Source organism: Octopus bimaculoides, chromosome 4, assembly GCF_046866305.1.
Source record: "Octopus bimaculoides isolate indiv1 chromosome 4, ASM4686630v1, whole genome shotgun sequence".
Classification (NCBI taxonomy): domain Eukaryota; kingdom Metazoa; phylum Mollusca; class Cephalopoda; order Octopoda; family Octopodidae; genus Octopus; species Octopus bimaculoides.
In genome coordinates this window covers 133,537,814-133,551,175 of record NC_142931.1, presented here as the reverse complement: position 1 = coordinate 133,551,175, position 13,362 = coordinate 133,537,814, and the positions used below count along the sequence as shown (strand labels likewise).

General features: G+C 38.5%; 1 protein-coding gene across 1 annotated transcript in view; it reads left to right on the top strand.

Moving 5' to 3' along the window:
- Nucleotides 1–13,362, top strand: part of LOC106875370 (tRNA (32-2'-O)-methyltransferase regulator THADA) — a 72,903-nt gene that overhangs the window by 35,249 nt on the left and 24,292 nt on the right. Inside the window, exons 13-18 of the mRNA XM_014923467.3 lie at nt 2,766–2,859; nt 4,823–4,993; nt 5,139–5,300; nt 7,137–7,249; nt 8,414–8,592; nt 10,289–10,479. Coding sequence (XP_014778953.2) covers nt 2,766–2,859; nt 4,823–4,993; nt 5,139–5,300; nt 7,137–7,249; nt 8,414–8,592; nt 10,289–10,479 — 910 coding nt within the window. The remainder of the gene's footprint in view (nt 1–2,765; nt 2,860–4,822; nt 4,994–5,138; nt 5,301–7,136; nt 7,250–8,413; nt 8,593–10,288; nt 10,480–13,362) is intronic.

The window sequence follows — 13,362 nt, the reverse complement described above, 5'->3', positions numbered from 1 at the left end:
TTTTAATCAGTTACAAACAAGCAAAATTTGCTGATGTATTTTTGTTTGGGAAGGGACACAGGATAGTTCCATTGCAATTTTGAATTGTCTCATTTTTTTTCTCATTTTATTTTGAACCTAAAGAAGATAGACATATTGTTGAAATATTGTCTAGAATTTCAATAAACAGTCAATCTGTATTTTATTACATATCCCATTAGACTCTTCTAATTGTCTATTTACCTTTGTGAAGTGTTATATCGATAACGAAAATATCAATTTATAAAGTTTAAGGCAACAAGCTGACAGTATCATTAGCACAGCAGACAAACTGTTTATTGGTAATTCTTCCATCTTCACCTTCTGAGTTTAACTCATATATGCTCATAAAAAAATGAAGTCTTAAAATTTCAGTCATCATCATCATCATCATCATCATCATCATTATCGTTTTACGCCCACTTTCCATGCTAGCATGGGTTGGACGATTTGATGATGATGATGATCTTGGTTTTTAGATCTATGAAAATCTGCAATATAGCTATAATCCAAGTCAATTTGATACATAATGTTTTCAACAGCTGCAAATTCTCTAGCTTAGTCAATATGTTTGAGAATTTCTAACTGAGAAAGAAGTGTGTGTGTGTGTGCGTGTGTGTGTGCACGCATGTATGTATGTATGTGTTCAGTAATGAATCAGCCTCTTGTGAAGGTTTCTATGGTCAATGTAACACAGAATAAATGACTCCATCCTTTATGAGAAATAACAGGTTTGACCTTTCTCCTCTTTAATTAGTCACGACTGACTCTTAAAAACTGATAAAGACTGGACAGGAGGTTGTGTATTTTGTAGGAAGGTCATAGTTGACTAAAATTTACTCCTGCACAGGCACAAGAATGGACATGTTGTTTTAGAAGTTTGCTCCCTAACCATCTGGCCTTGGTTTCAATCCTGTTACATGGCACCTTGGACAAATGTCTTCTACTACTAGTCCTAGGCCAACCAAAGCCTTCTGAGTGGATTTTGGTAGTCACCAACTGTACATAATAGATGTGTGTGTTTGTTTGTATGTATGTATATATATATATATATATATATATATATATATATATATATATATATAATATATATATGTGTGTGTGGCCGTTGCCAGTACTGCCTGACTGGCACGTAAAAGGCACCCACTACACTCTTGGAGTGGTTGGCGTTAGGAAGGGCATCCAGCTGTAGAAACTCTGCCAAATCAGATTGGAACTTGGTGCAGCCATCTGGTTCACCAGTCCTCAGTCAAATCGTCCAACTCATGCTAGCATGGAAAGCGGACGTTAAACGATGATGATGCTGATGATGATGATGTATGTGTATGTATGTATATATGTAGTAGAGGAGATGGTGGTGGTGGTTACAGCAGCAACAACAAATATTAGCATTATTATTATTCTAATTGGCTTGTTCTCCCTCCCCTCAAATTGCTGGACTTGTGCCAAAATAAAAAAGATTATCATTATTGTTGTTGAGACTCTATCACCCACTTAAGAAAGGTCAGAGAGGAAGTCAGTATTCAACGATCTGAAGTGGCCTCCAAGTGGGCAGACTTAAAGGCATCAAATCTTTTATTTTTTACCCTATTCTTCTATAGAAATGTTGACATTAATTCTTTTTGCTGTCTCATTTTCTACATTGTAGTAATTTACTCCATGTATTTTCTCATATACAGAAATATTTGGTTGTTGTTTTTTGTTTTCCTACAAAACGCTTAATTTTACCCATCTAAAGTATATATGTATATACTATAAGAAAAGACATATTTGTTGACAAGGTACAGATATGTTTGTATGGTTAAGAAGCTCAATTTTGCAACCACATGGTTTTGGGTTCAGTCCCACAACACAGCATTTGACAAGTTATATGTATACATACCTATGTGCACACACACACACACACACACACACACACACACACACACCAAACACATAGTAGGGCAATAGTAAAAGACACTTACTCAAGGTCTGCATGATAGGATTGAACCCAAGACTTCATGGTTAAGAAACTAGCTTCTTAAATATACGTACATACCTGTTCCTATATATATATATATATATATATACAGTGTACATTTAAACATATGAGAGGTATCAATTATAGGATACCTAGCATGCTAGAAGGAATAGCTAGGCCATTGGTAGTAAAAATTTCTAAAATTTTTCTTATCCTAATATTATTAATTATTATTATTATTATTATATATATATATATATATATATATATATATATATATATATATATATATATATATATATATATATATATTATGGAGATGTACTTGCATAGCAAATGAGCTGATCTGAGATTGTGTGCTGAAACAAAAACAATTGCAGCATGGAAGGTGTTTATAAACCATTTAAAAACACACAAATGCCGTTAGATTCACTTCAACGTTTAAATTTAATTTGTCAAAATATTTTCGTCTCTTTGAGACCGCAACCTGTTCACTGGCAAAATTCCGTGCTGCATCGTTCCATATATATATATATATATACCGCATTTTAACGTGTATAAGGAATCCCCTAATTTTGGGTAGCTTAAAATTTGGAAAAAAGGTTTTGTAAAAGATTAGAATACTATCCATGTATTAGAAATTCCTATATTTTTTTAACCTAATGTTTGACAAAAAAGGGTTCCTTGTACATGTTAAAATACAATATATATATATATATATATATATATATATATATATATATATACCCTAAATGATGGCATCTACCATTTTCTCTCTTTTTAACAGAATGAAACTTTACTCCGTGAAGCTCTCTGTTCCGAAAGTGCTCCTTTGAGGCTAGATGCACTCACTCTTCTCTGCAGCTCTGCAAAAAAAGCTGGTACTGTTTTGATATTTCTTCTCTATGAATGTATATTTGCACGCACGCGTGTGTTTGTGTGTGTGTGTGTGTATGTGTGTGTGTGTGTGTGTGTATTATACATTGACAAGAATTGTTGTAACAGTGCCTTCAAAATTTTGACCTGCTAACCTTCTTCAGACTGTCAAAAAGTATTAAGTAATCCTTCAGTTTATTGTTAAATTTTATTATAACTCAATGTAGAAACAAGCATTAATAACTATAAATACTTACACACACACACACACACGAGTGTATTTGTACATATAAATGTGAATGAGAGTATTGTATTGTAAAGATTTCACTTGTGAACATATGTGCATATGTAAATGTTTGCGCATGAGTGTATATAAAAGGTATCTGTGCACAGATCTATAAGTGTTCATAGGATCTACATGGTTCGTTATTATACATTCCATGCCTGTATGTAACATTCAGCCGGACGTTGTCGTGTTGATACAGACATAACATTGTTAAATGTTACCCATGCATGCTTACAAGTACACACACACACACTCGTAAGTTACGTTAACTTATATGAAAGGCAGAACACAAGTGACCTGAGGGTGCAGCTAGATATTAAAAGTAGCAGCTAAGGTGTGCAGGTGCGATGGCCATGTTGATATGGGGTGAGGAGTACTATTGAAAAGGGAACGTGTACTTCAGCAGCATTTCAAGGTACAGAACTCTGTTTATCTTAGCGTGGCTGTTTAACAACAGTTATTGCCCTTGCTTCTCATGACCGAGTTTGGTAAAAACAAATGAACAAATTGTGCTGCCTATGCTAGCTTCGAAGAGTGGCTGCAAAATTATAAAACGAGTATGTCTGTTCAAATGAGATCAATGTCCACATCTCGCTTCGGCTTTTCTTTTCTGAATAAAATATAACAATTACAGCATGGAAAACGGACTTTAAATAATGATGATGTACGATTGTGCGATTAATTTGGAGTTAACATTTGAGATTAATAACTTAGACCATTTATTTAATGTTTTTATTTAACAATATCAAGTCGCTACATATATAGAAGCTCTCGAATCGATGGTTATAAGTTCATTATCTGAGTGAAATTTAACGGAGGGGAAACTATGGGAGCTTTCAATGGTGACATTGATGCCAGTAATGTTCCACTTGAACCAGTATTTTTTTTTATAGTTAATACTTGCAGGAAAAACATAAACAGGAAAAGATTCCAGAAGGCCAATGTTCTGGGAAAGAAGAACTAAGTTTAAGGGTTAATACAGGACTTGGTGGGAGGGAAAACAGCATAAGTGATGAAAAGAGGAGAAAGGAGTTGGCAAGGTGTATCTGAGGGTAGTTAATCGAAGACCAACCAGCTTTTAGAAACAGAATCCATTATTATAGAAAAGGTAGAGAAAGGGGCTAGATAGTAGAAGAAAAGTGAATTCTACAAAACTGGTACAGATTCTTTCAACAAGAGACCAGAAGGATCAACTGCAGTTTGGGAGATGGGAAAATGAAAGATTCCTTCAGGTATTACACAAGGGCATCTTTTGTAGTTAGTGCAGAGAGTAGAGTGAGAACCAGGATAGCATTTTTTATGATACCTACTTTAGTATCTTATGCATCTGACTTCAATATTGTGCCAGTGTCATGCAAAAAGCACCTGTTCTGGTGCTACGTAAAGAGTATCTGTACCAGTGTAAAAAGCTCCCACTACACTCTGTAAAATGATTGGCATTAAGAAGGGCATCCAGCTGTAGAAACCAGGTTTTTTTACTTAACATTTCACCTACTTTTCATACATCCTATCAATAATTTAATTTGGTTTTGTCTGCTGGTCATACTTCCATCATCACCAAATTTGAAAAGATTCTTTCGCTTGATCAGAACAGTAATATTTTCTTTGCCTTGTGCCAAAATTTTCTTTGTCACACTCTTATATTAAATTTCAAACCTAATTTATTCACTGGATTCTTGTAGAAATGCTTCATTCTCTGGAGTCTAAACTGCTGATGGAAGCTCTTCCTGTCAACTTGAATATTGATTCAGCCCCATTTCGACAGAATCTGGTCTCAGCACTGAAGAAATTGCTGATTAGAATCAGAGACAGTTGCTCCTCTTTGATGAAAACTCAAAATTTGAGCTCAATTGGTAAACATCTTTTTAATTACAGTATTTCAAATCTATTTATTAAACACTTTCATGTAACATCAAAGTGATTCAGCAATGACAGTGTAAATGTTTCTACTTATTTCATGTTTCTATTTCTTTTATTTTAATTTTTCTAATTGCTCAGATCATTCCATTGAATTTGTGGACTGGTTACACAGGTTGTGCACTGAAAACCTTGTCCCTGGTTCAAACTTCCAGCGACGCAAGATGTGTTTGGAAATACTGAATGTCATCTATGAAGTATTTGTTCTGCCTGATCTTAGTTACAAAAGGAAATCTTTTGTAGGTATGAAGCAATTTCATTTTTCTTTCTGATGTATTTGACTGCATAAAAGATGCACCACAATCTCAGCGGTGCACATTCAGGAACTTGGATAATATTTCTAGTGTGCTGCAGGATCACATAAAGGCTTCCTCCTTGACTAGCTTTAAGTAGGCACCACATGTGGTGGTATATAATTCATCTCCATAAACAACAACAACAATAATAACTGCAATGTGGAATTGATGAGTGATTCATCAGCTTTTAATATTGGGTTCAATTCTTTAAGCAGGGCAAATTACCTGTGAATAGATCAACATCTTTCCAGAGACAGATTTGTTGCTTGTCCATGAAATTTTATTATCTGGGCAAGTAACTAACTTGTTATAGCATTGGTTGTTAAGTAGTGCCAGTCATCTCTTCTATAATATACTAATGACATGGAGTTGATCAACATTTTAAGGAGACAGAAGAGGCAGTGTTATAGTGTTAGGTGTTATGGACTGTAATATAAAAGTGGTGGACTGTAGCTGAGTGTGGTGGTATATACTGTGGTAAAGTGTGGTGTAGTAAAATGCAATGTGGTAGGGTGTGATAGGTAGTTCATGGAATCCTGTTTCAAAACCCATGAATTTAGGCAGTCTTCTGCTGTGTAACTCTCTTGAGAGTTTCCTACCATTAGTGAACAGATGTTACAAGCAATTCTCCACTGTCCTCTGATTTGTAACCTTGTGCTTCTGCTAGAATTCAGTATCAAATGGTATATAAAGGCAGTAGTAAGAATGATTGAGAAGTGGATTAAATACTTTGTGGTACTTAGTCCTAGTGGTTAAGGTGTCAGTCTGAAAGTTCAGGAGTTTTGAAGAGTATGGAGTGAGCTTTTAGTCACCACTACTATCTGACCTACTCTGACCTCCCCTGAGATTAGTAGTGCTTGTCAAAGTCCTGTGAGTAAAGCATACGGGACTTGGAAAAGAGCTGTCCCCTAAGCATGTGTCACATAGACCCACTGGTGTGTGGACATGCTCTGATGTCATGTGAACCTATCCCCTAAGCATGTGTCACATAGACCCACTGGTGTGTGGACATGCTCTGATGTCATGTGAACCTGTCCCCTAAGCATGTGTCACATAGACCCACTGGTGTGTGGACATGCTCTGATGTCATGTGAACCTGTCCCCCTTTCTTGTGATTAAACGGACCCTCTGCTTCAAATATAATTTTTGGAAAGTTGGAGACTAGCAGAGTAAACTGAAAATAGACTGGTAGAAATCAGCAGGAAATCACTGGTCTATCTTTCTCTAGAAAAATCATGAATCACTTTAGTGTGGAGATCCATTATTGTCAATACTATTACAAATAGTACATAAAAAGAGAGAAGTATTTAGTTGTGGCTTTTTCTGTTGAAATCCTGTCGGGATCAACTATGCTTTCATTCTTCCAGGGATTGATGTTCGTAAAATAAATACTAGTCAAGCACCAAAGTTGGTTTAATTTGCTATTCTTTGCTACCTTGGACAATGTGTTAGAAATGATGGGAGCAAGTTAGCATGCATTTTGTATGTTCTTTTTTCGGTGGGTTTTTATATTCCCAGTTGCTAAATATGTGATTAGTTAATTACATTTTAGCTGTTTAAAAACACACTAAAATTGTTGTATTAACTTTTCTTATGTCTAAAATTTAGTTACACTTTGACTTGATCAGGCTAGAATTGTTCATCTACAATGTTTCAACACACAATCTCAGACCAAGTCACTTGCCAAAGAAGTATAACTCTGAGATAACTTAAACGATGCTTTTAATTTTAATTAATTAATTTTTCCCTTCATTTTTTTTTTTTTTTATTTTTTTTTTTTCAGATTCTTTGAAAAAATTGATTACTTTTGCTCAGCAAGAAAAAGAGTTATGGGACTTTACATCGTCAATGTCATTTGTGTCTATATTACTTTGTATCTTAGATGGCGCTGATGAGGTAAGCACATTTTCATTCATTTTGATTAGTGAATGACTTCTTTTGTACCGATTGTTACCAGCGTCGCTTTCTTGGCACTTGTGCCACAGCTTCGCGTTCCTGGCACTTGTGCTGGTGGCATGTGAAAAATCACTCGAGTGAGATCATTGCCAGTGCTGCTGGACTGGCTCCTGTTCAGGTGGCACGTAAAATACACTATTCTGAGCGTGGCCGTTGCGATTACCGCCTGACTGGCCTTCGTGCCGGTGGCACGTAAAAGCACCCACTACACTCTCGGAGTGGTTGGCGTTAGGAAAGGCATCCAGCTGTAGAAACACTGCCAAATCAGATTGGAGCCTGGTGTAGCCATCTGGTTCACCAGTCCTCAGTCAAATCGTCCAACCCATGCTAGCATGGAAAGTGGACGTTAAACGATGATGATGATGATATATAACATATCTCCCTAGTTAGTGTATGGATATATTTAACTCTTCACGTTAGAGAACCATGCATCTTCATAACTTTCTGGTATAATTCTTTTATTTTTTACTTGTTTCAGTCATTAGACTGTGACTTGTAGGGTTGTAGTCAAATAGACACTTATTTTTACAGTCTGGTACTTATTCTGTTGATCTCCTCTGCCGAACTGCTATGCTACAGGGACATAAACAAACCAACACCAGTTGTTAATTGGTAGCATTGGGGACAAACACAGGCACAAAGACACATACACACATGTATGTGTGTTTGTGTTTATCCCCTCACCACTTGACAACTGGTGTTGGTTTGTTTACATTCCCCTAAATTGGCAGTTCAGTAAAAAAGACTGATAGGATAAGTACCAGCTTAAAAAAAGAAATAAGTACTGGGAGGTGATTTACTTGCCTAAAAATCCTTCAAGGCAGTGCCCCAGCATGGCCACGGTCCAATGACTGAAACTAGTAAAAGAATAAAAAATAGAAGACTTGTTGGTTGAATTGATTTTCTAATAGTTTGCTGTTGACCCCCAAAGACATAGTAAATTCCTGCTGGATTTGAACTGTGAACATTAACACAAAACTGTAAGACAGAAATTGTCTAGTCTTTTATGGTTACTGCTATTCCACCATTTGTATTGAGAGTAAATATTAATGAATCACATCCAGGAACTATATATAAAGATAGATGCTTCTGTTTCTTTTTTAGGTAAGAGAACTTGCTGCAGATGTATTAGAGAAATATTTTGACTGGAGCCCTAAATATCTGTCAAGTTCAAAGAAAAATCTTCCAGCCCACCTTCTAAGTGAAGCTCTTTGTTTGTGTAACAGTCCTCGGCATCCAGATTGTCTCAGTGGTAGTTTGCTTTGCAAGTTGGTCTTCTGCAAGTGAGTAATAATATACTGTCATCATCTTTTATTTACACGAGTGGTTGCTAATATTATAGTGAACCATACTGAATGATTTGGTTCTTTGATATTTAAGACTTTAATCCGACTTTGAATAGAACATTTCAGCCAAACTCTTACATGATTAATTAAGAAATAAAATAGCTTAATACTTACAGCATTAAACTATCATCTCATAGATCGAAAGTTCAAATTAACTTTTGTTGTGGGAAGACACTTACTATATTTGCTCATAAGTCACACTATTTCATGCTTAATTTTAACAGCAAAAAAACTGGAATGTGACTTATACACAGGGAAAAGTTAAAACTGTGAAGGGAAAAAATTTTGTTCCAAAATTTAACAGTACATTAGGGATGTGATTTATACATGAGAAAATATGGTAATTAATTTGTTCTTTATAGGTTGGTTTACTTCATCATCATCATCATCATCGTTTAACGTCCGCTTTCCATGCTAGCATGGGTTGGACGATTTGACTGAGGACTGGTGAAACCGGATGGCAACACCAGGCTCCAGTCTGATTTGGCAGAGTTTCTACAGCTGGATGCCCTTCCTAACGCCAACCACTCAGAGAGTGTAGTGGGTGCTTTTACGTGTCACCCGCACGAAAACGGCCACGCTCGAAATGGTGTCTTTTATGTGCCACCCGCACAAGCCAGTCCAGGGGCACTGGCAACGATCTCGCTCGAAAATCCTACAGGAGCCAGTCAGGCGGTACTGGCAACGGCCACGCTCAAAATGGTGCATCTCATGTGCCACCCGCACAAGAACCAGTCCAGGGGCACGAAAATGTTCTCTGTAGCAGACTGACAACTTATCTAGGAGGAAGTTTCATCACTCATCTAGTTTATGTGATAAACCCAGTAAATGTAAATCCTTTCTAATCCCTGATGGCTTTTTAAGGGTTAGTACTTAATTCTGCTTTCATGAGGATAAGCAGATGAATCTTCTCTGGATAAGAAACCATTCTTTTGAAGTAATAATGCCAGATGACCTGGAACCTATTCCCAACACCTAATTGAACTGAAATAGTATAGAATAAAGTGTTTTGAATGGATTTGATCATACACTCCATGAAGACCTAGCCCAACACCTTATCCACTCTGCACTTTCACTCCCTTCTTCATGTTGAGAACATAATAATACTAGTTCTAGATTAAAATAGCCATCCATATATCATACTTAATGCATATACACTGTTGCTAGGCCTGTTACTATAGTATTTGTCCTGAGATAACATCTTTTATAGACATGCTGTTTTAAAAACACAATAAATATTGGAGAGAGATAAAAATTTTAGTGTTTTGGGGGGTCTTTTCAGTGGCATGTACTCACAGCCAGCCACATGATCAGGCGAGAATCCATCACCTCCAATATAGGAAACAGTGAATGAAACATTCACTGATATTGTGATTAGCTTCCTGACTGAATAAAAATCCAGTATGTGCAACTGAGGTAGTATTGAATTAGAATAACCATCCATGTATCATACTTAATGTGTTCTTATATTGGATGTGGCTGACTGTGAGTATGTGCTACATCATCTGCCCTCCTTTTTAGTCACTAACCAATAGTCCTCTGTCTTCCAATGTATCACATTTCACTCCATCCACACTAATATTTTTTTACTTCCAGACACATTAGTCACTGTGTCATTATGTTTTCATTGCAGGGTTATAGCTGACCAGAAGAGATACTTCACAATCCATTCTGTTAGTCGTATGTACGAAGTTGAGGAGACAACACCCTCTGAATTGCCCAGTACTCTGTATTTCATGCGTTCCTTATTGAAACAGATAGAACTTGGACTCTCTGCTGCCACACAGAATCCTGTGGTTGCATCAAAAGAGAAATCTCTTCATGGTATTAACTTGCTTCTTTTTTTATTATGCTCTTTTATTCTTTTACTTGTTTCAGTCATTTGACTGCGGCCATGCTGGAGCACTGCCTTTAGTCGAATCAAATCGACCCCAGGACTTATTCTTTGTAAGCCTAGTACTTATTCTATCAGTCTCTTTTGCCGAACCGCTAAGTTACAGGGACCTAAACTCACCAGCATCGGTTGTCAAGTGATGATGGGGGGACAAACACAGATACACAACATATACACACGCATACATACATCATCATCATCGTCATCATCGTTTAACGTCCGCTTTCCATGCTAGCATGGGTTGGACGATTTGACTGAGGACTGGTGAAACCGGATGGCAACACCAGGCTCCAGTCTGATTTGGCAGAGTTTCTACAGCTGGATGCCCTTCCTAACGCCAACCACTCAGAGAGTGTAGTGGGTGCTTTTACGTGTCACCCGCACGAAAATGGCCACGCTCGAAATGGTGTCTTTTATGTGCCACCCGCACAAGCCAGTCCAGGGGCACTGGCAACGATCTCGCTCGAAAATCCTACAGGAGCCAGTCAGGCGGTACTGGCAACGGCCACGCTCAAAATGGTGCATCTCATGGGCCACCCGCACAAGAACCAGTCCAGGGGCACTGGCAACGATCTTACTTGGCTTGCCGGGTCTTCTCACGCACAGCCCATTTCCAAAGGTCTCGGTCCGTAGTCATCGCCTCGGTGAGGCCCAATGTACGAAGGTCTTGCCTCACCACCTCAGCCCAGGTCTTCCTGGGCCTACCTCTTCCACGGGTTCCCTCAACTGTTAGGGTGTGGCACTTTTTCACGCAGCTATCCTCCTCCATTCTCACCACATGTCCATACCAGCGCAATCGTCTCTCTTGCACGCCACAACTGATGCTTCTAATGTTCAGCTTTTCTCTCAAGATACTTACACTCTGACGGGTATTCACATTGACATTACACATCCAACGGAGCATACTGGCTTCATTCCTTGCGAGCTTACGTATGTCCTCAGCAGTTACAGCCCATGTTTCACTGCCATGTAGCATGGTTGTTCGTACGCATGCGTCATACAGTCTGCCTTTTACTCTGAGTGAGAGTCCCTTTGTCGCCAGCAGGGGTAAGAGCTCTCTAAACTTTGCCCAGGCTATTCTTATTCTAGCAGCTACACTTTCAGCGCACCCACCCCCACTACTAACTTGGTCGCCCAGATAGCGGAAGCTATCGACTACCTCTAGTTTTTCACCCTGGAATGAGATAGAAGTTGTTTCCTGTTTGTTTGCAGTCTTTATTGCACCTGAACATCTGCCACAAACAAAAACTAACTTGCTAGTTAACCTGCCTTTGATGTTGCTGCACCTCTTATGTGTCCATAGCTTGCACCGGGTACATCTTATAGAGTTACTACCTACTCCTTTTCTACATACTGAGCAGGGCCATCTACCTGAAGGGGTTTGTGTTTTATCTACCTTCCTACTTATTAGGATTTTGGTTTTAGCTAGGTTGACTCTAAGGCCCTTCAATTCTAGACCTTGCTTCCACACCTGAAACTTCTCCTCTAGTTCTGATAGTGACTCCGTAATTAGGGCAAGGTCATCACCATAGAGGAGCTCCCAGGGGCAACCTGTCTTGAACTCCTCTGTGATTGCCTGGAGGACTATGGTAAATAATAGGGGGCTGAGGACGGAACCTTGGTGGACCCCTACCTCTACCCGGAATTCATTGCTGTACTCATTTCCAACCCTCACCTTACTGGCAGCATCTCTGTACATGGCTCGCACAGCTCTCACTAGCCATTCTTCTATCCCAAGTTTCCTCATTGACCACCAGATAAGGGATCGGGGGACCCTGTCAAAGGCTTTCTCCATGTCAACGAAAGCCAGGTACAGAGGTTTATCCTTAGCTAGGTATTTCTCTTGCAACTGTCTCACTAGAAATAAGGCATCAGTAGTGCTTTTACCTGGCACGAACCCAAACTGCATCTCATCTAAATTGATTCGCTCCCTAATTAGTTGGGCTATGACCCTCTCTGTAACTTTCATAACCTGATCTAACAGCTTGATGCCTCTGTAATTATTTGTATCTAAAGCGTCCCCTTTACCTTTGTAGCAGTTGACTATGATGCTGCTACACCAGTCATAGGGTATGACTCCTTCGTGTATCACCTGGTTCGTAATACGGGTGACTAGGCTATAGCCAACACTGCCAGATATTTTGAGCATCTCTGCAGTGATTCCTGATGGGCCGGGGGCTTTCCCGGTCTTCATACTCTTAATTGCTTTATCTACCCTGGTACTATCAACTCGGATAGCTGGTCCCTCTATTGGGTCGACATAAGGCAGGCTCTCTTTCTCCCATTCATTCTCTTTATTAAGCAATCTATCGTAGTGGCATCTCCAGACCTCTTTCTTTGCATCCTCATTTAATGCAAGCGTACCATCATCCATGCGAACACATTTCTCTCCTACAACATCACTATTCTCTCTCCTATATATATATATATATATATATATATATATATATATATATATATATATATATATATATACATATATATGATGGGCTTCTTTCAGTTTTCGTCTACCAAATCCACTCACAAGGCTTTGGTCGGCCCGAGGCTATAGTAGGAGACACTTGCCCAAGGTGCCACGCAGTGGGACTGAACCCGGAACCATGTGGTTGGTAAGCAAGCTACTTACCACACAGCCGTCTTCTATTTACTAATATTAATGGCTAAATGTTTTGTTTTTTTTTCTGATAATGATAAGGTACAGGTATGAATGTGTAGTTAAGAAGCTTGCTTCTCAACTGTGTGGATTTGGTAGATGAAAACTGGAAGAACCTGTCGTGTGTGTATGTGCACTGTTGTCTTGAGATCATGTGATG